At 30.8% G+C, this 25,715-nt stretch overlaps 2 protein-coding genes and 1 pseudogene across 2 annotated transcripts; 2 read left to right on the top strand and 1 right to left on the bottom strand.

The window, feature by feature from the left end:
• LOC113850149 (kinesin-like protein KIN-UB) lies at window positions 1–10,156 on the bottom strand. The gene is made up of 19 exons (XM_027480536.1): window positions 10,094–10,156; window positions 9,841–9,963; window positions 9,470–9,655; window positions 9,062–9,283; window positions 8,777–8,930; window positions 8,517–8,666; window positions 8,156–8,244; window positions 5,857–6,060; window positions 5,151–5,256; window positions 4,893–4,913; window positions 4,349–4,455; window positions 4,128–4,259; window positions 2,800–2,938; window positions 2,638–2,730; window positions 1,582–1,707; window positions 1,295–1,420; window positions 678–821; window positions 249–377; window positions 1–161 (listed from the first exon to the last, which is right to left on the bottom strand). The coding sequence occupies exons 1-19, from the start codon at window positions 10,139–10,141 to the stop codon at window positions 1–3; spliced, it is 2,460 nt and encodes an 819-aa protein (XP_027336337.1). The 5' UTR covers window positions 10,142–10,156.
• Window positions 10,157–11,597: 1,441 nt separating this feature from the next.
• LOC113851125 lies at window positions 11,598–14,445 on the top strand (annotated as a pseudogene).
• Window positions 14,446–16,368: 1,923 nt separating this feature from the next.
• Window positions 16,369–18,985, top strand: LOC113850294 (4-hydroxy-tetrahydrodipicolinate synthase, chloroplastic-like). Its single transcript, XM_027480770.1, has 3 exons — window positions 16,369–16,594; window positions 17,222–17,302; window positions 17,879–18,985. Exons 1-3 carry the CDS (start codon window positions 16,398–16,400, stop codon window positions 18,804–18,806), a joined length of 1,206 nt encoding a protein of 401 aa, XP_027336571.1. The 5' UTR covers window positions 16,369–16,397; the 3' UTR covers window positions 18,807–18,985.
• Window positions 18,986–25,715: the final 6,730 nt, after the last annotated feature.

Genomic DNA, 25,715 nt, shown 5'->3' with positions numbered 1-25,715 from the left:
TCAATAGTCTATACGTAAACGCCGTAATTCAGATTTGAAAGGCAGGATAGAACCGAGAGTCCCACGAGCAAGATTCCTTATGTCCTCTCGTGTACAATCTCTCGAAATTCGGACAAGCTCCCAAAGGGCACCTCCACTGATCATATCTTTTGCATTTACTTCTACAGTTTTCATTACCTCAATTGCTTTAGTTTTTTTAAAAATGCACTAAAAAACTCGAAACATGAGAAGACAAGGAGTCTCATTACCATGCTGTGCTAAGTGGCACAGTGCAAGTTCAATGTGACGCCTGATTGGTGTAGCTTCATTATTAGCATTCTGTACTATCCATGGAAGTGCGCCATCTTCTATCAGAAAAGACCTACCACTTTTTATCCCTGAGAATGCAAGATATAATTACGAGGCTATAATAACAATAATAATAGTAAAACTGATATATCATTCATTTCTCTTTCGTTCTAGAAATGTGCTAAATGGGGAAGCAGGCAAGCAGCAGAGTGGGGGAATTAATGGCAACGACTTGTTTAGAAACTAGAAACAAAAAGCAAACCTATCTTTAAAGTAAGTAAATGGCCCTTGATTGCAGCTGCGAAGCAACAACTTTGTCCATTTTCAATGAATTAACTCCAATACAACATTTTCACCATTGACAGTCAAATATTCAAAAGAAAGCAAACCTTGATTGGAAGCTCGAGACTCGCATTTGGCAAAATTGGCAATTCCTCGTGCAACTTGGGAAAGAACATCAGGATGTCCACATCTTACAATTCCCAGTATGGCCTTGATAGCTCCCTGGGATCTCAGCTTCATTAATATTTTATCTGGATTAAGAACCCAGACAAAATGGTGAATACTAGATATCCAGTGATGGAAATACGAAGATCAAGTCTTTCAATGTAAAATTTACAGATGAAAGCACAATTGTTTAGACGTTCAGTACACCTTGTTCAGTAGCTATCCATTTACACATATTTAACATCCATGCAAAGAAATAAGGGTTCTCTCTTCTCAAAATATGATCCTTTTGTCTCCCTACGGTACACATCTTAATTCAAGTGAAACACTGCAAAACAATAAATGATATGAACCTATCGTCCCTAGTTTATCTCAGATTGGGACATGGACCACAGACCAGCTTGACCCTAGAAATGCTACAGCAGGATGCAGGACGAAAACAATAATCACCAACTTGACAGGTCTTTTAAGTGTTTATTCCAAGGACAATATTTGGTAGATAAAATATATATTTTCAGAGATTTAGCAACACAAATGACTAGAAAACAAGTAAATGTACCATTTCCACATAGGTTAGCTATGGCACCAGCAACCATTCGAAGAGTTTGAGGTTCTTCAGCATCAGATGCAGCTATTGCTAACAAAGTGACTCCCCCTTCAGCCATTATAAGTTCTTGATTGGCTTCTGAATTGTCATGAAAGAATTCAAGAAAGCAAAGCAATATCAAAAGTAACATTAGCTGAATCCACAGAACCACTAACACCTAGCAATCGTAACAAAGTAGGAAGCACAATCCAGCTAGCTCAAACATTTATAAAAAAAATATGACTGCTAATGACGATCACCATTCATGGCAAGATTGGCAATTGCCCCTGCTGCCACTCTGCGGACAGTTTCATCATCATATCTTCTAAGAAGCATCAACAAGGAAGTAAGACCACCAGCTTCAACAATACTTTTTTGATTTGCCTCTGCATATTACATTGAAACAAATTATTCAACAAAATCTTCATATACTACCAAGAAGGTAAAAAAAATAGAAGGCTTGGGTATGAATGCAATGAAAACGTAAGTAAAAAGAGAAAAAAGAGGAAAATAGTCTGATGGGCAGGGATGTATGACTGCACTTCAATAACATTCATCCGCGCAAGAGACCAATTGTTTATACACAGCAGTAAGAATCCTTCCCACCCCCTCTTCAGAAATAGAATGACTCACGAATCACAACATCAATAGAAGATATTATGATGATGGAGAGGCTCATGGGGAAAATGGGGGAAGGGAAACCAAAACTTTTAAAACAAAGGCCATAAAATAATTTATTCAGAAGTTAATATATGAAATTTTCATGAATTCCAGATAAAATAACATGTCAAGATCCACTTTATTCTAAAAGATAGATATGTTGTAGGTCCATGAATGGGTTTGATTTATATGTTTAGCAAAACAGAATGACGACCCATATCTATATCAATGTCTCTATACTTAACATTGCAAAAGGATTGCCCTTGATGATAGTAAAGCAAAACGATGGATCAGCACTCGGTGAATGGTAAATTGAGCATCATAAACAATTGATACAGACTAGAGTAAATGTGCAAAACATAGGACAAACATTTAAAGCTATGATTGTCCCAAATAAAACAATGTTGCTAGCATGAATTTCACTCCTTCCCAGAGTTTGTACAATATGACACAGACATGCAACAAAAACAAGAATAAAAACATCAGATAATTACTCTCTTGAATCCACTACCACCTATCACAAAATTATCAGGATTATCATCACCACAATGTGCTTCTTTTCAAAGATTTTGATAGCCAAACATCAAAATACAAGTAGTACAAAGCACTGAAAGCAGAAGATCAAATAACAGCCTTGAGAAGAGGATAGCAACAACCTTCTGCTGCTAGGTTGGCCACCACTTTAACAGCATGAATTCGTACATTGGCATCATCAGACTCCAGCAAAGACAAAATCTTTTGCAACCCAACTGTCAAAATAACGTGTCACACATACAAGGATATTGTTAAGATTTAATTATAACTCAACCAAATTGCACCTTGCTCAAAGAGTGCAGCAAAAGATGCCTTCTGACCATTCCCAGTGTATTTGTGTTGAGAATGCCTAACTTGAGACATGGAAGAATCCATAGCAGGGGATGCATTTACAGAGCTTTCACTTTCTAAACATCTTCTCATCTATGACCATATCCATAACATTATTTATATTCGCATGAAGAAATTAAATAACACATGGCAAAGTTATGCTATAAGAACAAGGTAAATGCAGCTAGATGCTATTAAGTACATGAAAACTTGAAGTCACTCAACAATTATTCTGGTTTCAATATGGCAGCCAAACTTTCCAACTTGATGGCACTTAAAGAACTTTACATTGTACATGTTGATTATATTTGTAACAATTTTGTTAGTTTTTCTGTAATGATTATTAGTTTAAGACTGCTATCTTTTTACCATTCAATTCCTAAACTTGAGGGAATATAGTATCTGTGTAGCATATATATTCTTGTAATACCTTCATAATAATACAGAAAGTATATTTCCAGTATTTCAAATGTAAATAGTTGTCACAAATCACAATTGACAATATCATTAAGAAACTATTTCCTACTGCTTTACATTGTGTTCTGGTCGTCCAGAAGCTCTAAAATACAGATCGCTTAATGTGAAACATCAAGCATGTGCTGCATGTCATGATACAACTATCTCAAAAGCTTTAAGCTATTAGGTAAAGACACATGAATGGTTTTATATATATCTCTAACACAACCCCTCTCACAAAAGCTCGGACTTTAAGCATGAATAATGTTCAAGCCATCCCTCTGTGCTGTAATTCAAAATGTTATTAGAAGAAAATGGGCTAAGCAAGGATTGTAATCTAGACCAGTTGGTGTCATAAACCAACTAACCGAAAAGTTTAATCTGTTAGGCGAAGACATATGAATGGTATAGTATATCTGTAACAAAGCAGTTCACTGGGAATATTTGGCTCGAGAAATGAACTAGTTTCAAGGATGTCATTTTTCTCTTACATTTTTATGACTTCATTTGCTTCTTTGGTTGGTACTCTTTCAAGGGAGTTTCCATTACTTGGATGCAATGATATCGGTGATCCACATGAATACTTTAGTCACTTCTTCACGTATCAATATAAAAGGATTTCTTATGCTCTGCCAGTGGTACTTTACCTATTTTGTTTTAAGTAATTTTTTTCCTTGCATAAAAAAAGCCTTTAAATCCAGTAGGTGCATTGAATTACAACATATTCAAATATATGTGAAGCCAAATCATTACTTCATTAAGTGCATCCTAGGCTAGTCCTTATAATTCAAGCATATGTTGCACAGAGTCAAAAGCAATACAATACCTGATCAGCTTCAAAGTTCAATTGCAATAATTGACTACTTAATATTATTATTTCTTCTTCAAGTTTCTTTTCCTGATTAGCCCCATCCTTCAGAATGCTGTTAAGCTTTATCATCTCTGTATCCCCTCCTGTCTAGTACACAAAAACCCCCAATATAAAAGAAAATCAATACTTGAAAAATAAGAAGCCAGAGAAGCTTTTCATTGAAGTGAAATATGTACCTCTGTTCGAGTATATTTCTCCAGCAGACTTTTTAGATTTTGTACCTCTGCTTCAGCTGCTTTTCTCTTAACGCTTTCATTTTCAAACAGCTTTTTGACCTCAGCAACTTCATCTGCAGAAGACGGTGTAGGACCCTGTGCCAACAAAACCTTTAATATCAGGACCACTAACACTTAAGTGTTAACTAAAATATTGAATTTAGCACAAACCATGAAGATTGAAGCAAAGACAAGAAAAGGCAGGTGGGGTAGTATTTAAACAGGAAATACATTATATAAATATTGAAATATACAAGCAAGGTGAAACAAGTGGAAATTTGCCACATTGCAACAAATTTTGCTGTGGGTGCATCTTGAGTACATCAAAATAGTCAACTGATTTTTTCCATACAATCTACTAAACTTATACAATGAACTAAAACAATTGCACAGACACACACACACAACACAAACCAAAATGCTTATGAATATGAGTAATCTAGCATACCAATGGGAAATGGATAGAACCAAATGCAAAACAAAATTACAAATTGTTAGATAAAACATTCATTTGCAGATCTTATTCCTACCTAATAACAGAATTTGGGTATAATTGGTCTTCAAGCCAAAAGCGTCTTACATGAGGCAATGTGTTAGAGATATAAAAACATTCAAGGGATTTACTTTACCAAACAATCTAAGCTTTTAGTACTGGTCCTTGACACACATTAGCAACAGCAGTAAATTGTTGTTAAGAGAACAAACTTTTCAGAACAACGTTTGTATGGTTACTATTGATCAAAATGGAATACCTCTCCATGACCATCCACAAGCCAATTGCAGCCATGTCTTTCTCCACTTGAAACCAACTTCTGCTCCAGCTGCCTAACTGATGCCATGTACTCCATCTGGCATTTCAGTCTCTCTTTCTACAGGAAACAACTCAATATGAGACATTATGTGAAGATGAAAGAGGTTGTCAAAAACTTCAAACAAAATCAAGACTTATCAGACATGTTGAATCTACTGTAAAAGTACAATGTAGCCAGGGGTATTCTTGAACCATACAATACTGCAATTTTTGTAATTCAGAACTTGGCTGCAACCATGCCCACATTGCAAACCAGTGGCTTAGATGATGTGTTTCCAAGGTGTTAATATCAAAGAACCATCTATTTACCTCCATCTTTCCAGGTTAACTTCTTTCAATTAACACCCCCCCCCCCTTCAGATCTACCAGAAACCCTAATCTATCATACAAACTGTTCTAATTTCTAATTTTCTACACAACCTCAGATTTGCTGTTTGTTGTTGCTGTTAACAGCACAGAAAGGATAGGAAAAGACTCTAAATAAATGACCAAATGCTAAAGTAAGAATATCTTGGAACACATACTTTAATAACAATAACAATTCTATAGAGCATGTTAATAAAATTTATAAAGCATTTCAAAACTAGAAGATGTTATTTTTAGAAACAAGGTATCATGCTCAAGATAGTGCTATTTTTCTTTAGAAAATACACCAAACCTCTAACGCATCTGAAAATTTCCTTTCAACCTCAGCAACTCGGCTTTGTGCTTCCAAATTTATTCTTTCAACTTCATCTTCAAAAGCCTTCTGCTGCCTTTCATTTTCCGCAATAAGCTTATCTAATTGTACCTCTTGCCTCCGAGACAAACTTTTATAATCAAACTCCTCCTTTATTTTCAGCATATTCTCAACTTTCATAGCCTGAGACACAAATACACATCAATCCATCTTTTCCTCAAAGCCAACTATATCAATTCTCAACAAAGATTTTCATTTGAATTTGTTAATAATAATAATAATAATAATAATAGGGTACCATAGGGATAATATAAATAAAAAGTCATTCAAAGAATGTTATAAAATGAATTAAGTAAGATACTCCAAATTTTTGGGGTATATAAACTGGACAGAGCGTGCAAATTAAGACACAAGCACTAGCATATTAATGTATTGCACAAGGAATTGGGCAAATCCAAGTGCATGTTTGTCTCAATATAAGAAACAATTGCTTATTTTTGCTGGCTTCTTGAGAGAACCTTTGAAAAATAAGCTCTTTTCTCTCTAAGTTTAAGGGAATTCAAAAATGCTACAAGTCTGTCAAAGTAATGCAGGAATAATAACTGGCACATGAGACCACCAATATTGAGGTTGAGAAAACCATTTTTCAAAACACTTTTTTAATATTGACGTCAAAGCTACTTAACCTTGAAAATTATACAGTGAAAAGGGATTTAAAGGCATTTAAACTTTGATAAGGGGCTTAGTTATAAAACATTATAGAAATCCAACCAATCAACCTAAAGATTCTTTGCATGGAATAGGAGGCCCAATAACTAGAATAAGGACTAAGAGAATGTAACAAGCTTTGCAAAGCTTAATTATGGAGCTCAAGGAAAAAGAAAAGGCAATTTTGGGCCATGAGAATAAAGTTTAAGAACAAATGACAAATAAAATTGTGATTTTACTTGCTCAGACCCAAGTAGATGAAGACTCAATAAAATTGCAACCAAAAGAATTAACTTATTCAAAACATTTGAATTCTAATATGAGAATGCTTTGTTAGGATTTTCTATTAATTAAGAATATGTTTAAATTTGAATATTAAGATAAAGATTACCTTAGATTACACTAGAATAGAGATTTGAATTTTCTTATTTCTATAAATATGAACTATGTAAATTAGAGTAAACAAGTTGAATTTGAATACAATTCAGTTTTTTCTGAGAACTTTTTCATAGTTCTTAGATTAAGAATTAAATTTTATAATAGTGTTGGTTCTACTAGCAAGTTGCAACTAGGATCACGTTTTTTGATAACTATGGTTCTACCGGCAGGTTTTAAAGTCAAGTTCCTATCATTATTATTATTTACATACTTTCAAGACGATCCAGATTTTTTTCATTTCAGTGTTCATATTAAAATATGTTTTTGGTTCCTATAAATATATCACATTTTTCATTTTAGTCCCACTATAATTTGTCTTTTGGCTGGTATCCATTACTTATCCAAAGTGACTACTTTTAGTCCTTGCCATATATCAAAGATCCATTAATTGAAGACATGGCAAACCAACTCTAAAACTAAGTTTGCCACTTATCTGTAATGATCCATGTGGCATTAAAATTGTCCATGTAGGAGAAACAAAAACCCCATGTGATGTATCCAACAGTAATTAAGTGATCAGAACCCTCTATTCCCCTTCAATTTCCAACATCCAATCCTCTTCTTTTCTACTACCACCAATGACAAGTATTGACAACCATAATATTTAGATCCCTCATATGGATTGTGGTACTATAAACCAGATGAAAATTGTAGCTTGGATTTCATTCCTTCCACAGTCATTGCCAATCGCAGCACCTCCAATTAGCAAGTTCTCATAACCCACATCCACCATAAGCCACCACCAAAACTACAACCAATGACAGTAGATAAAAAAATGGTGAAAGGGGAGAACATATCAAAGTGGACATGGTGAGAATTTGTAGAAGGATGATCACATGTCATGCACATGACCTGGTTTAACAAGGGTGTGGGTCTTATATGATGACTCAAAAGGCTGAGTGGACAACATATAAAGCGCTGACAATGCAAAAGTGCAATTTAGCTTGTATTAAAATTAAAATTAGCCATGCCTTACCACTTGGTAACCTAATCAACAACCACAAGTCCACAACCAACTCCCCTAAATACTTCAGCTGTTAGATGGAGTCTTGGAAATGGTTTTATATCAAACATATTATATGGATGAAAAATATACCTTAATAAACACGTATTCATAGTAAAGAAAACTAACCCTTTGGCCAAACAAGATGGTACTAGAAGTCTCTCCTCGATGACGTGGAGAAGGGCCAATAGTAACAATCAATGAAGTCCTCGCTGTTCCTGCAAATGATTGGAAAACATGAAGCACAAAGTATAGAATGACATAACAAAAAACACTGCATGTTTTGACAAATAGGAAAAAGGACCAAGAAGAATAACATGAAATGCATGGAGACTCAGAGAATGATATTGTAAACATGTCATACAAGAACTCAGAAACCAGTTTCCTAAACTATTAAAGAAATCTTACCACAGTAGTTTATCACAAGATGTTGAAAAGCTAAAGCCTAATAATAGCATGATATCGAACCAAACTGATTAAAGTATCTTACCCCCAAATGAATCTCTAAGCAATCTAGTAAGCTTTGAATCCCGAAATGGAACATGAGTATTGTTTTCTGCTAGAGCATTAATACATTTTCCTAGTGCACTAAGTGAAAGATTGATGGATTTAGCTTCCTCTAGCATGTGCCCCTCACTTCCTGGCACAGAAGAAAAGAGCAGAGTTTAATATTCATAATAATAGGCAAGTATATATGCATGCAGATGCCCACACACATGCACAAATCTTATGTTTAGTTCTAACATACACCTGACTTGTGAATACGCTCAGATCCGGCCAAATCTACCACAACCAGCTTGCTCTTTCGAACAAGTGGTTTTGAAGGTTTAGTCCAGTGAGAGGCATCATTATTTTCAGTAGAAACAATATCTTCACTATCCACAGCAAACCTCTTAATATGTACCTGTGTGAGAATAGATAATGTCATTAAGATAGGGTATTATTTTATGAAATAAACAAGAGGCTGATTGGAATTGCTGTTAGTGACATGTAAAGATAATTAAAAAGTAAACAAAAACACAGTCATTATTTCACCGTCAGTATAGCATGACTACGAGAAGATTCAGTATTCAACTTTGTGTTGGCAGCAACTCGATTAGCTTCTCCAACTCTTAGCAACTCCAAGAAGCTTTGCTGATCCCTGATTTCCACAAGAGTTGCCCCAGGCAAAGACACATCACCAGTTCTTGGATCTTCCAAGATGGGAATATTATCATTTGCTGGATTAAGTAAGTCCTGGAGAGTCTCCATGTAAAGCTACACAATTTGGAGGAGACAGTTCAGCAAAAATTAAAATAGCCTGGGAAAATGATGAAACAGAGAACACTAGCATGATCAAACCATATAGGAGACAACTTTAATGACTATATAAGCACAGCATGATGTGAATAGGACAACCAATGCATACGATACAAAAGTCAGCGTTACACAAAAATATACAACCTGCAGATATGAGACAGTGACCAAATCAGTTTCTGGAGATAAGTCACCTAAGATATCCTCCATGGAACGAACCATGATACCACGATCAGAGGTGTCTTCCTCCCCCAATTGTCCAAGAGTAAAAGTTTTCCCCGTTCCAGTTTGACCATAAGTCATTACAGTTCCATTATAACCATCAAGAACACTCTGCAACCAGATATCCAAAGACATGTTAAGCCATTACATTGAGAAATATGATAATCCATTGATGGAGGCAGAGCATGACTTCTAACAATGATGTTTGTCTAATCAAATCATAAATGACACTTAAAGTCCAATGGCTGAGAAAAGGTTATTCTAGAACAATTAGGAAATGCATCATTATGACAGACCTCAACAACTGGCTTAGCTACAACTTCATAAACACGTTTCTGTGATGCAAACTCAGTAAGCACTTCATCAAATTCATAAGTGTCTGAATCCCAATTGTTTCTCCGAAGTTTCAGTCTTTTAAGCTGAAAGAGATTTAAGGTTATAAGAATGAAATCTTAACGAACGCTAGTACATTAAAATAATTCATGAAGTTATCTATAATTAAATCAAAATGCAGAATCTAAATAGTACAAACAGTTGGCCAAAATGCACCTCTGGTTGTAATTCAACAGAGTCACCAAAATCAGCATCAGCCACCATTTCCTCAGTATTTCGAGGTCTCAATCTTACAGCCACTCGAACTCTTCCAGACACTATACACAATAAGCAACAAGTATAACAGCACTGCCACAGCCAAAAGCACGACAGAATAGTGAACAAGTGAATGAGTAGAATCGTCGCACTCTCTTCAAGACTTAGCTTTCAAAATAAATATGAAAGTATAAGGATAGTGCAAGGAAATTAAAGCAAAATTTGTAGACATATTGGCACACGGTGTAAGTGCTCTTAAACCCTATACCTTCATACAATGAACAGTTCCAAAATATATAGCATTTCCACTATTATCATCTACTCAAAAATCTTATCTAATCAATATTACATATCAAATTGCAACAGAAAACAAGTGGCGCAGGAGCAGGAAACCAATCTACACTGAACCCTCTCATTACCCCGGCTTTGAGAATGGGTTCTCCTTGACAAAATGTGCTACCCAAATCCTAATGACCAAAACAAATTCTCACAAACACGAGATACCGTACCTATCATCATTTATTACAAAACATCCGTCGATTATATTTAACCTCCATTTTCCATAGGATCCAAGGGTTGAAGTATCCAACACCTCGAATCACTTCAGATAACAAGAGCTGAAAAATGAAAAATAAACTGAGAAATGCTAGCAACTCACTTTCTAACACATTCTTTTTTACAAACTCCTAACAATTAGCCAAAAATCATTGAAAACTACAAAAGTACCAAAAAAAAAAACATTAAATTAGAAGTAAACATACATATTTTTATAAATTTTAACCAATAATAAAGAGTGTGTAAAAAATAAGTATATACCTTATTACTATTATTCGCATTAACTTCATTGTCACCTACTAACATGAATAGATAAAACCACAAAAATAAACAACTCATACAACAGCAACACATAAAAAAAAAAAGAAGACAAAATCAGAGAATAATAATAACCATCGAAAAAGCATGTAAGCATGAACCAACTACATCGAGAGAGAGAGAGAGAGAGAGAGAGAGATTTTCCGTAAATACAAAGTTTATTTACTACTCCAAAACTTGCACTCATTCAAAACTGCAATTTATCTTCCTAGTGAAATCGTTTTATATAGAACTACACTCTCTCTCTCTGTCTGCGTCGAATGAATGAAGCCATAACTAAATAACCTCCATCTTGGTTCCTAGCAGCGGGGGTGGAGCGGCGGAGATTGGATCCCGGCGAGTGAGCGAGGCGGGGTTTAAGCGACGGCGTTTTGAGGTGGTTGCGATCTAACTTAACGAGGCTTCCCCTCTGAGGTAGAGCGACGGCGTTTCGGTGAACGGCGGAAGCCATTGGTGCTACTAAATGAGAAGAAGAGGCAGTGAAAATTCAAACAAAAGCATTGGCGTTTGAGAGAGTGAGAGTGAGTTCCCTCATTTTGAGTTTGAATTAGTTCTGTTATTATTTTATATTTATATTATATATAAAAGGTAAATGAGTGAGAGAGACAGAGAACGTGTCCGTAACTCTCGAATTAGGAGGGAAGACGAGGGAACCAGGTGGGCCATGCACGGAAGGAGGACATTTGTGAGTATAACTCATGCAAATTTTATTTATAATTAATAAATTAAGTTCAAATCTCTACAATTTTGGAATCGTTCTTGTTAGTTCAGGCCATTCCTCATTATGTTCAAGTATTTTTAAAATTATATTTTTATTTTAAGGTAAATTCTTTCAAAGATACTTATACTACCACATTTAAACTTTGTTTTAAAAAATATATAGAAATTAGTAGATCATTTGTGTAAAAGAATTATTATTATTATTATTATTAAGTTGATTTAAAATATTTAAAAATAGTGCAATTTTATTACAAAATTATTATAATTTTATATTTATATAATAAATAATTATTTTGAAATATATTTAATAAAATGAATCTTAAATTAATGTTTATACAATAACATAATAGAAAAATGAAATTGTTTTAACTTGAATTTAAAAAGACATAATATTTTGTTCCTTTATTTCAAGGTAAATATAGAAAATGTTATGGATAAATGTCATACGGAGGGACCGAGCGAGAAAGCAATGGCACAGTCACTACTCAACAGATCGTATTTGGGTCACGCCATAAATTTCAATATACCTGTCACAGCAAAAATTTGTATGTAACGCAATAGAAATTTACATAGTTAAGTGAACTCTTTGAATTAGTTTCATTGTATTTACTATCATAATAAACCTCTCCATAACAAGTGATGCATCACATGTGCGAAATGACGATATTTATAAACTTCAGGTAGCCATTTATTAGGAGTGAGTAGTGGGCTACCACCTCATCAAGTGACTTTCATTCTAATCTTTGACCGTGGAATTAACATTTTCTCAAATATTCCTTAACCAATGATATTTTCTATTCTTTATATTATTAGATCATCATGTATCAACTGTTTCATCCATCAGTCATTAATTAGAAATATACCTGATTTGCTCAAAAGAAGTTTAATTTTAGATTTTAAAAATATACTTGAAACTGATATATATACTACATTTTTTAATTTGTGATATGAGTATACATTTTAAAATAATATATATATATATATATAATTATTTAAAATATTTTTAAAAATTATTTTAATCTAATTTTATAGCTAAAAACAGTGTGTGTGTCAAAATAATAAAAAATATATTAAGCATTATAAATTTTATATAAACAAAAAATTAACTTAAATAAGTAAATAATCCTTACAAATATAGTATCTTTTAAAATTACTCTTTATAAAATTTGTTTGTTAAGTTTAGTCCAGTATTTTATTTATTTATTTTAAATACTATTATATGATAACTAAGCAAACATCATTTTAAATGTGACAAAGCTTAAATACTTAGAATGAATTTCATATGATAGATAGCTTACCTTCTTTAACACTTTAAATTTTGATTTTGGTACATGTAAATATTTAATGAGTGTGATTGTTGTTTATTTACTGCATTATTATTATTATTATTATTATTATTATTATTATAGAAGTTTATTAGCTTTAATTGACATCGAGTTTAGCTTGTTTTTACTATATTTTTAAATTGACATTAAATGAATGAAAATTTACAAATTTTCATAAAAAAGTTGGGGACTAAAATTAAAAATTTGTAAAGTGTGGACTAAAATGAATAACCATATTATGTTAGGGTCTAAAAAATGAAGGAAAGGCTTACTCATAATGAAGAAAGATACCAAATCTTGTAGCAAAAAAGGTGGGTTTGAATTTAATATTTATTTATTTTTCACCATTTATCATCATTCACTTTGAGATTTGGTTTGTAAATATAAATGCTTGCTATCTAATGGCCAATTTGATCTTGAAGGATATGATAACATGGTAGATATGTTTACTATACTACTAGAAAGGCTAACAATACAATTTTTTAATATATTTTTATTATTAACTAAAATTTATTAAAAACTAACAAAATTACGTGAATTTCATTTTTTTCTTAATATGTTTATATTTTATCCTTTTATAATTTTTAAAAAAATTTAGTTAACAGTTTAAAAGTACATTAACAAGAAGTGTATTGTTAGCTTTAGTCGTATATATTTAGAACGGTGCCGATGGTATTCTCAGAGGGCTGGTTCAACTGGTGAAGGCCAATTAATGACATGGGATGAACAAATAATGCTTATTGCGCACACAGTCAATTGTTTTGGTGATAAAGTTAAGATTATTGGTAATGCCGGAAGCAACTGCACATCAGAGGCAATTAAAGCCACTGGGCGAGGTTTTGCTGTTGGAATGAATGCTGCAATTCAGATAAATCCTTACTATGGCAAAACCTCTTTGGATGGTTTGGTTGCTCACTGTAATAATGTGCTTTCCATAGGCCCCATCATCATATATAATATACCTTCACGAACCACACCAAATCCTAACCTGGTTGGTGTAGAAGAGTGTGTGGGGAATGACAGGATCAAACAGTATTCAAATGAAGGAATTGTTGTGTGGTTTGCAAATGATGAAGAATGCCATGATGCTAGATCGGATTATGGGGCTGTTGGGGTTCAATCTGTTGTTAGCAACTTGATTCCTGGTTTGATGAGAGGACTCATGTTTGAGGGGGGGAAAATCCCAAACTGAATTCAAAGCTCATGCCTTTATTTGATTGGCTTTGCCTTGAGCCAAAACCAATTCATTTTGAACACAGCTCTTGCTCAACTTGGGGTTATTAGACCAGTTTTTTTGTCAATTTGGTGAAGCAAATTGGTAGCGAGCATTTTGTGGGAGAAAAGGAAGTAAAGGTTCTTCATAATGATGAGTTTATCTTAGTTGGTCGATATTAATTCAGATTACCTTTTACAAGTCTTATTTTTTTATGATAATCTCCATGTTGGGTTTTGAACAATTTCCAAAGTTTGCCGTTTGCAAAAGTTCAAAAGCCGTATGAGGAACCATAGTTTTAGATCATTTAAGCTCGATAAAACAAGTTTAGTTGCTTTTCACTGACTATTTGCAGGGGGAAACTGGTTCAAATTAGTTCCAACGCACTTTTGCTTATGCATTTTGTAGAAGTTCGAACCGTACTTAAAAAGCTTTATCAGACACAAACAAACACTGAATCCCATTATTAGATGTTTAATATTAGATGTTTAAAAATTAAAGCATTTAAGTAAAATTTTAAAATGTTAAAAAATTAAATCAAAAGTAGTCAATTGAAAAAAAAAAGTTTTGAAGTAGTAATTTTACAGAAAAATGAACGAATAAACTTTGGAAGTTTTCTATTAGTATAGGTATTATTGCTATAGTTATATTATATATTTATATTGTGTATTATAATATTAAATAGTCAAATTTGTGTTATATATATTAAATGAATAGAATGTATTCATTTACATAAATTATGACTATTTCATTAACACAAATTTTACAATAAATAAAAATATAATAAAATTAACAAATAATACATTGAAAAATAATTATATTTTTTTTATAAGGAAATTGCTTAAGGAATTAATAAATGATATTTTTATTAAAAATTATGTTAAGATATACTAAAAAACATGAATGTAAGTATATTTTATATTTTTTATTAAATTTTTTTTATTTTTCTTTAATAATGTTCTTAGCATTTTCTTAAGAGAGTGTTTGGTATACAAAATACTTTTTACTTCATGAAAACTATATTTCTTAGAAATCATGTTTCCTGAAAAAATTGTTTTTTGAAATGTTAAAAATACGTTTGACATGTCTTAAATTTATTGTATATGTTATACAATTATTCTTGTGAATTTTTGTATATTGTCTTCGATATAAATGTTATTTTTTTAGGAGTATTCTTACTTCTTTAAAAAAATATTTACTTTATATAATAATTAATAATTTTTCTTTACGCTATTAACTAAATTTATGATTATTTAAAATTTTAAAAAATTAAAATAAAATAATACAAGACAATTATAATATAAGAATATATATATATATATATATATATTAAGTGATAAAATATTACAAAATTTTAATTATAATAATTATAAATCATCTTTAATTACACAAGTTATAAATAGACCATAACATAATGAAAAGACAATGTAAACTAAGTTTAGATTTAAGAATATTAAAAGATATAATTATATTTTTATTTTATAAAAACCTTTCTGCTTTCGGGGCACTTTAAAGTTTTCACTTTTTTCATAAAAATGTTTTTTAAAATTTAATCAAAAGTATTCTTGAAAATTTTAGTTTTTGAGAATTTTCTTTTAAATTATTCACATAGGAATTTAATATTTTCAACTTTAAATTCTTAAGAACTTAAAAGAATCTCCTGTCAAACCTGTATCTGAAGAATAATGTTAAATTCTAAAATTATTCAGTTTGCATATTTTTCTTACATATATAAAAGTGACATGTATCTTTTAAAGAGAGAAAAATATACATTTTTAGAAGACAAATCATTTTTTTGTGCGTAAAATAATTCGTAGAAGATAATTTAATTTTTTTTAAATTAGAAAAAAGTACTAATAATTATTTCTTATAAATAGAATTAGATATAGTATTACATTAATTTTCTAAAACCCTTTAATCTAAAATAATTATAAATTTATTTCTTTTCTAAAACAGAAAAAAAATGGTATAGGAAAAACATAGTGAGATTCAAAAAATTTGATTGTTATCTCAAATTTAAAATTTTTTTCTGTACTCCCCTTCCACTCTAATTCTTCTTTTATTTTTATTTATCGGATAAACAATGTAATAAAGTTAGTGCAGCGATTCATTGGTCAACGCCGGTGATCTCCCTATGGCATATTTTCTCTCCGTTACCCTGTCCTCTGTTTCATTTTCCGGAGCTTCAATCGGGTCAGATCATAGTCTAAGTTTCAATTCGGGTCAATTAAGGTCTTCAAACATGGTCGCTCACTATGGCAGTAGTAGCATCTTGTTCAGAGGACCTCGTTTACCCTTTTTCCGCTCCATAGCCAGCAATCGCAACAAGAGGTTATATCTGCTATCTTTTATTTTCCATTTAAATAAATTATTGTGAGTTTAATTTTGCTATGTTATTTATAATCAATAATAAGTATAATTTTTAAAATAATTATTACAAAAGATAACAATTGTTACTGATAATAATAATTTATGATTGAATAATGGTATAAATGTACTTTAATTATTATTTTTATTTTCTGAATTTTTGTTTTTTATATATTTTGGTATAGTGATTTATTGATATGTTACTGTGTGTAATGAGTTTAAGATGGCTAACGAGGTTACTGAAATAATAAATATTATGATTGTTTGCATTTTAGCCGTATGAGAAAATAACTGATAAAGATGAAGCGAAAGAGTTTAGAAGGCATAAGATTACCATAAACTGGGAATCATCTTATGAAGCTAGTGCATGTTTGGTTCAGTTTATTTAGGAGAATAATTGCTTATTTTTGTTACTGTCGTGAGAGAGATTTTGAAAAATAAGAGATTTTTTGGGGGAAATTAATCTTCCTCAAACCTGCACTAAGATCAGTGATTGGTGCCAACTGTGTTGCAGATAGGATACCAAGTATTGTAGCTATGAATCCAAATTATGGTTGGCTAATCACTATAATTTTCTTTGTTTGGATACAGGAACACATGCTGGAAACCTCCGCGAGCAGCTGCAATGAATGATTTTTGGATCCCTATGAGCAGCTCAGCTGTAAAAAATAGGTGGATTTGAATAATAAATATTCTGTTCCATATGGATTGATTATTCTCTTAAATTTTAATATCCCATTAATATCATTCCAGTAAGTTGTTGTGTGTATTTGTGTACAATATGTAGGAACATTTGAAATCCCTTGGTATAATTTCTGAAAGGGTCTCTGGAGTTGATGTTCTGATCTGCCTTTTGATACAGCTTTAAACAGTATCTCTCTCTAATCTTCATTTACGACTTAATTTGAATTTTTAATTCCTTTATTCTGGGCTTTGAGATTTAGTTTGGATATACAAGGCTTATAATCTTGATCTGTATTTTTTATCAGCAACGCAGTTTTATAGTGATTTACGTAATTCAGATCTACAGCTTTGCAGGTGTAAAATTTTAATTTTTAAGCAACCTGCTAAAAAAATATAGATGTATATATAATATGCTTTTAGCTTCACGACTTGGCTTTTATTGATAAATCTGCACTGTTAACCAAATTCATATAATTATGTTTGCAAACATCATAAGAAGTTACAAAACTTAAGCTGTGGGGAATTGTTGAGGGAAATAAGTTATATTTGTACTGTATTTTACAGGGCATGGACTGAAAACATAAGGAGTGTGAGATTGATAACTGCAGTTAAAACTCCATACCTACCTAATGGGCAATTTGATCTTGATGCATATGACAACTTGGTAGATATGCAGATTGCAAATGGGGTTGAAGGTATTCTTGTTGCTGGCACAACTGGTGAAGGGCAATTAATGACCTGGGATGAACAGATAATGCTTATTGCACACACAGTCAACTGTTTTGGTGATAAAGTTAAGGTTGTTGGTAATGGCGGAAGCAACTGCACATCAGAGGCAATTAAGGCTACTGAGCGTGGTTTTGCGGTTGGAATGAATGCTGCACTTCATATAAACCCCTATTACGGAAAAACCTCCTTGGATGGTTTGCTTGCTCACTATAATAGTGTGCTTTCTATAGGTCCTGTCATCATATATAACATACCTACAAGGACTAATCAAGATATTCCTCCTAGTGTAGTTCAAACCTTGGCTCAAAGTCCTAATTTGGTTGGTGTGAAGGAGTGTGTGGGAACTGAGAGGATTAAACAGTATACAGATCAAGGAATTGTTGTGTGGACTGGGATTGATAAAATAAGCCATGATGCTAGATGGGATTTTGGGGGTATTGGGGTTCAATCTGTTGCTAGCAACTTGATTCCTGGTTTAATGAGAGAACTCATGTTTGGAGGCAAGAATCCTACATTGAATTCAAAAATCATGCCTTTGTTTGATTGGCTTTCCCAAGAGCCACTTCCAATTGCTTTGAACACAGCTCTTGCTCAACTTGGGGTCATCAAGCCAGTTTTCAGGCTACCCCATGTACCTCTGCATGTGGAACAAAGGAAAGAGTTTGTCAATTTGGTGAAGCAAATGGGGCGAGAGCATTTTGTTGGAGAAAAAGATGTTCAAGTTCTTGATGACGATGACTTTGTCATAGTTGGTCGATATTAATGTGGATTACCTTCTTCATGTCTTATTTTAAGTTTCTCTGTTGGGTAAGGTTTGCCACGGTTCAAAAACCAGATCTTGTACATAGTGTCAGTTCCAGTAAATAAAGCCAAGATTTTGTTTCTATGTCACGGTTTGCAGTGTACAGGTCAAATTGGTGCCAACTTATATATGCTTATGAATTTTGTTCGAACCTTGTTTAAATATTGGTAAAAATACAAACAACACTAATATAAGTGAAGAAGTCAGAACTATGCTTATGAAGATGGAAGGTAGATGTACCACTTTTTTACCTTGGCGCAATTTTAATTTATTAATTTCTTTTTTTAGAGAAACTATATATATTTTATGTGTAGCATAGTTTTTACAAATAAATATGAATTATAAATATGAAGTAGAGTATATGTTATTGTTTGCAATGTGTCTTTGCTAACTTCATCAGTCTTGTTGGCCATGTTTATGGCATTTTCTCCGTTGGAGCGTAAAAAGTATCTCTTTAAACTTGGCAAAGCATGCGTATCTTAGTTCTCCACGAGTCAAGCCACCTTTGATCAATGATGGGAAGAAGAAGAAGAAGAAGCCAATCTTGGGCCAGAAAGGATGCGGGTAGTCTTTTGACAATGATGAATATTAAAATGTTTTATGTTCCGTAAGAATATCATTAAAATATTTTTTAAGAATTTTCAACAATTAATTTTTTAAGTTATTTTTCAAAAATGAGTTAGGATCAACAGTATAAAATCAAAATTTGTCTAATTCTAATGTTAGACTACTCATAGATTTCTAATTCTATATATGTCACGTATCGTATGGCAAGTCTTTGTAAATGAAAAAAGTGTTAAAATATTTTATATTGACTAAAAATATGGCGAAGATACATCAATGATTTGTTTCTTTTAATACAGTCTTAATATTGGGTTTGCAAATGTCTAATTTTTCAAACTTCACATTCTAGTTAGATGTTCAATTCTAGGACATGAGAGAGATAATTAATCCTCTTATTTTTTTTAGCTTATTTTTTAGAGTGAATTAAACATAAATTTTTAATAGGATAAAGTTTAGATGTAATTTCTTAAGTGTTGTTGGTGTTGTTTATCTATTAACATTTTTTATTTTAGCAATATGCCATAACATTAAATAAAAATATTTTATTAAAATAACACTTTAATTTTAATTGATAAACAAGACTACCAACATTTAAAAAAACATATAAATTTTATATTTTTAATATGATATCAAAGTCTATTTAACTTAAACCTTGGATACCAATATATGTTTAATTTTGAGTGTAAGAGATGTGTTAAATGTGAATTTTTAACCAAAATAATATATAAAAAAAATAAAAATACTGAAATAGACCTGTCCCAAAAATATTTATCAAAGTAGACCGAATTAATTACTGTTTATGTACAGAATTCGACTCTCTGAAAGTCGAATTCTGGTCTTCAAATTCGTGGCAAGAAAGGTGACTTCTGAGAGCGGTTAAATACGAACCGCTCTCCAAAGTCGACTTCTGAGAGCGATTAAATAAGAACCGCTCTCCAACGTCGACTTCTGAGAGCGGTTAAATAAGAACTGCTCTCCAAAAACGACTTCTAAGAGCAGTTGTATACGAACCGCTCTCCAAAGTCGACTTCTGAGAGCGGTCCAATTCCTGCAATTGTTCAAGTGGATGGAACATTTTTGTATGGCAAATACAAAGGGACTTTATTAGTGGCAGTTGCGCAAGACGGCTGCAACAACATAATCCTCATTGCCTTTGCTATGGTAGAAGGTGAAACTAGTGATGCATGGTTCTTTTTTTTGAAAAACTTAAGGAGGTACGTAACTCCGCAAGAGGGGTTGTGCCTCATTTCGGATCGTCACGAGGCCATAAGAAGTGCATACTCCAAAAATGGAAGTGGTTAGACAGAAAACAATTCTGTCCATGTCTATTGCATTAGACATATTGCACAAAACTTCATACGACGATTCAAAAACGCTGCACTGAAGAAAGATGTTGTCAATATGAGTAATTTTAATTTTTTACGTACTTTATATTCTCATTAATATTTTATACAATTGCTTAGCTAGTTATATTAATTTTTTTTGTAATCTTGTTTCCAGCATATGGGATGACTGAACCGAGATTCTTTTACTATTACAACATAGTAAAAGATAATAATCCTGAAGTTGCACAATGGTTGGACAACATCCCAAGGGAAAAATGGACACTGGCATGGGACAATGGACGACGCTGAGGACACATGACAACAAATCTAGCGGAGTCAATCAATTCGGTCTTGAAGAAAACCAGAAACTTGCCAATTTGCTCCATGGTCCTGGCAACATACACCCGTTGCAATAAGTTCTTCATTGACAGAGGCAGAGAAGTAAATGCAATGATTAATGCTGGACATATGTACTCGGAGGTTGCAACTAAAGCAATTCAAGATGCACAGTCAAACGCAAACATTCATAGAGTTATCACCTTTGACAGAACAAGCACTAGATTTTTAGTCGAAGAAATGCAACATCCAACAGAAATTCGACCCGTAGGAAGATTTACAGTACGGTTAGATGAAATGTGGTGTGATTGTGGCAAGTTTCAAAAAGTTCACATCCCATGCTCGCATGTACTTGCTTCATGCTTATACGCACACCACAACTTTGACATATACATATCTCCCGTGTATACCTTACAACAAGTTTCTAAGGTATACAAAGGTCAGTTTGGAGAACTCAGACATGAAGACTATTGGCCAACTTACACGGGCCCAACTTTGTGTCCAAATCCAGAACTGAAAAGAATTTCAAAAGGTCGACCCAAGTTTAGTAGGATAAGGACAGAGATGGACATTAGAGAACAACAAAGTCGGCAAAAAAATTGTTCTTATTGTCACACCCCTGGTCACACAAGGAAGACATGTTCAAACATTACTCAAGCTTCTACTTCCCGTCATTGATTTATGTTGTTGTTATTACTTTAAAATTTTCTTCATGTAATTTTTAATTTTATGAATGTCATTGCAACTTCTAAATTTTAGTATTAGTAATTTATATTAAATATATTATATATATATATATATATATATATATATATATATCTACATAATATTATTTAATAATGTTTATTAATATTAATAAAATATTTTTTAAATAAATAATTATGTATAAATTTTAATAAAGATTAATATCTCAAATTAAATAAATAATCTTATTATTATTTAATACTTTTATTTATTTTATAAAAATATAAAATTAAATAAATTATTATTGTAATTTTTATCAAATACAAATTTAAAATTATTCAATTATTATTATTATTTTTATTTTTTAAATATTATTTATGTAAAAATCTCACCAAATTCCATACATAATTTGCATTTTTGTTTTTATATATAATAAAAAAATATTATCTAATATTTATATTTATATAATAATTATATATTGTCAAATTTAATAATAAAAATAGTTTTAAATAATAAAATAAAATTTATTATTTGAATTATATTTTTATTTTTATATTGTGTGAAAATAAATTTTTATATTATGTTAATTTGTGTGAAAAATACTTGAGTTCACTTCTGAGAGCGGTTCAAAACGAACCGCTCTCGAAATTCGAATACTGAGAGCGGTTGGTTATGAACCGCTCTCAAAATCCTCCACATCAGCTCAGCGTGTACGACTTTGGAAAGCAGTTCAAATTGAACCGCTCTTAGAATTTGACTTTAGAGAGCAGTTCAAAATGGATCGCTCTTAGATGTAGACTTTGGAGAGCGGTTCAAAATTGACCGTTCTTAGAAGTAGACTTTGGAGAACGGTTCGTTTTTAACCACTCTCAGAAGTCGACTTTCTCAAGGAATTTACAAAATCTGTCACACAGATTAACATAATATAAATATATAAACATAAATATTAGATTATTGTAATTTTTTTAAATAATATTAAATAAACAAAAATATAATTTCAGAATATAATATTAATACTGTTTTACAAAAATTAAAATTATATTAAATAATATGATAACAAAAATAAAAATATTATTTATTATCATAATTATGTAAAAAAAAATTAATAAACATGTAAAATAAATATTATTTTTATTTTTATTTATTTTCACATAATAGAATATAAATATATAAATATAATTTAAATAATTAAATTTATTTATTTATATAAAAATATTTAAAAAATTGAAAAAAAAATCAAAATTCAACTTCCAGAATTCGGTGGCCCAGGGACCGAATTCTGGCTACCCAATTACTGCTACAGTAATTGGGTCTAATTATGTAAATTTTGTGAGCACCGGTCCATTCAGGTTATTTTATTTTATTTTTATATTATATTAGTAAAAATTTCGTTAAATGTTCCACATTGGTAATTTTTTCATTAAAGTTGGACAATCTTTCTTCTTTGGGTTAACTTCTATGAGTAAATTATTAGGTATAGTACATTTCTATAAAACGATATCAAAGTCTATTTAGTCTTACCGTTGAATTATTCATAAAAGTTTAATCATATAAAATTCATGCAAATTTTGAACGTGAATAGAGCGTCTTAAAATATTATATATTAAATAAAAATATGGTAAAGTTAGAATTCTTAATCTAACTTTTAAAGTGGGTCAAGCTTTTAAGTCTCAAATAAATTGGAATAGCTTACAATATTCTAATACGTAATCATTTTTTTATCAAGGAAATAATATTGGCAACATATTTTATTATTGGAGATATTATGCAAGAAAATTTCATTCAATATTTAATAAACCTAAGTTATTTGGTGAGGTTTATAAGAACTTATCCGTTCTGCTGAAAAAATATATCAAAGTGCTTATTTTATTTTTATTTTTAAATTTTTCTTTAAGTTATATATATCATTTAAAATATTTTCTATTTTCTTCCCTTCGCTTTTTCATTTTTATTACAATTATACACTTAATAGTATAATGATATTTTTGGGCATATATTGGCTCTTGAAACCAAGAGGAGAACACACTAAATTGAAGAATTTGTGCTAAGTTGAACAGTGGGTGTTAAATGCCGAAACTTTTGACTCCCTCTTTCTTAACATGCTGTTGCACACACAAATAAAAGAAGGAAAAGAATATAGTCAATGCATAGCTTTAAAGCAGGTTTGGTAAAATGTTTAAAATTTAATTTTGATAGATTTGTGGTGTAAACACTTTTACACTCTTGATTAATTAAAATATACCATAGATATAATTTATACATTAATTATTATAAATTTATTTTTTATTTATTATTCTTGTTTAAATTATTTTTATCTAAGATATTTTTTATTATATTATAATAGTAGGTGTACCTTATGTAAAAAAAATTTAAATAAGAGTGACAATAAATATTATGTTATTTAGGTTTAAAGTGAAAATTAATATAAAATATCTTTAAAAAATAAATTATTAAAATGATATTTTAAATTAAATTTTTGAAGTTTGTAGAATGTAATAATAATTTTTAATTAATAATAAAGACAACTTATTTATTTTTATTAAGTAATTGTCAAATATATGTTAATTTACTTTTGAAAACCTTTCAAACGAAGAAACAATTAATTACTATAAAATTACTAACATTGTTTTATAAGTAATATATGCATTTAGAAAATAATTCTTCTATGTAATTGAGTATCAATTAGCTTTTTATTATGTCGAAAATTAATTACTATAAAGTTACTAACATTCTTTTATGTAAGCGAGTATCATATTTTAATTTACAAATTTTAACTTTAAAAATAAATATAATTCACCAATATTTCACCAAACATTGTGTTTTAAGAAAATTTTAAGATCAAAATAATTTTCTTTTATATTCTCTCTATTTAATGAATTTAATTTATCAATGCCAAATAAGAATTTGAAAAATATTTTCATGCTTTTTAAAATTGTTTAGATATACTTAAAGGAATAGTAATCATTTGCTCTGTATGAGAAGTAATTAATTCTAAATAATTCTTAGGATATTTTACAATTTTATTAGTGGATTTGTCATTATTTTTTTATAATAGTACTTTTTTATATATAAAAATTAGGTTCTTTATCCATTCTGAGAACAATTTCTTTTGCAAAAATTACAACATGTTCACATATTCATCTTTTTTATATTTTTCAAAACATGAAAGAAGACTTTTTCAATTGTTCTGTATATAATAACATTGATGAGCATTGAATTAGGATAGCATCGTAAAAGTTTCACTATTACTTGTTGCGAACTTAGTTTCTCACTTATTCTCACATGCAGTACCAATGCAATGCGCGTCACTGAAAAAATTCAAAGAGAAGGTTGACAAGTAAAGAAGATTAAGAAACAGACACTTTGGTATTGTTTTGAGTTGAAATTTAAAACTATTTACAATACCAATGAAAAGTGTAATAAGCTTTTTGAAGTTTCATTGTTTAAAATATTTAATAATAGAATATATATATATATATATATATATATATTTGAAAATTAATTATATCAAAAATTAAAATAAAGAGATAAATAAAATAGTTACTAGAAATATAATGTGATGCATGAAGGCTTAATTTAAGAAAAATATTTATTTTAATATTACATATTAATTAATAATTCATTATTTTTTAGTTTAAAAGAGAATATTAATTAGAGATAGGTTTTTCTGGAGCCTTGTTTTGGGGGCTTGAAGCTTTAGATTAGGCCGGCCTTGCTATAGATAAGAGACATTCCATTTTATAAAACATGGGTGTTCTGTTCCAAAGGTTATCAGCATAATAGTATTATAAGATATTGATTAAAAACTATAAATTGTCTCATAATTTTATTTGCTTTCCTAAAACTATTATTTTACCCAAAATTTCAAAAAGAAAGGCATGATTAATAATATATAAATGGTTGATACCATTTCTACTTTATACTCTCTTACATCCTTTTATAAAAGCTCAAGTCATTTAAT

Source organism: Abrus precatorius, unplaced genomic scaffold (assembly GCF_003935025.1).
Source record: "Abrus precatorius isolate BTA unplaced genomic scaffold, Abrus_2018 Scaffold9, whole genome shotgun sequence".
NCBI classification, from domain to species: domain Eukaryota; kingdom Viridiplantae; phylum Streptophyta; class Magnoliopsida; order Fabales; family Fabaceae; genus Abrus; species Abrus precatorius.
The sequence above is the reverse complement of the archived record's forward strand: the minus strand, read 5'-3'. Positions and strand labels throughout refer to the sequence as shown.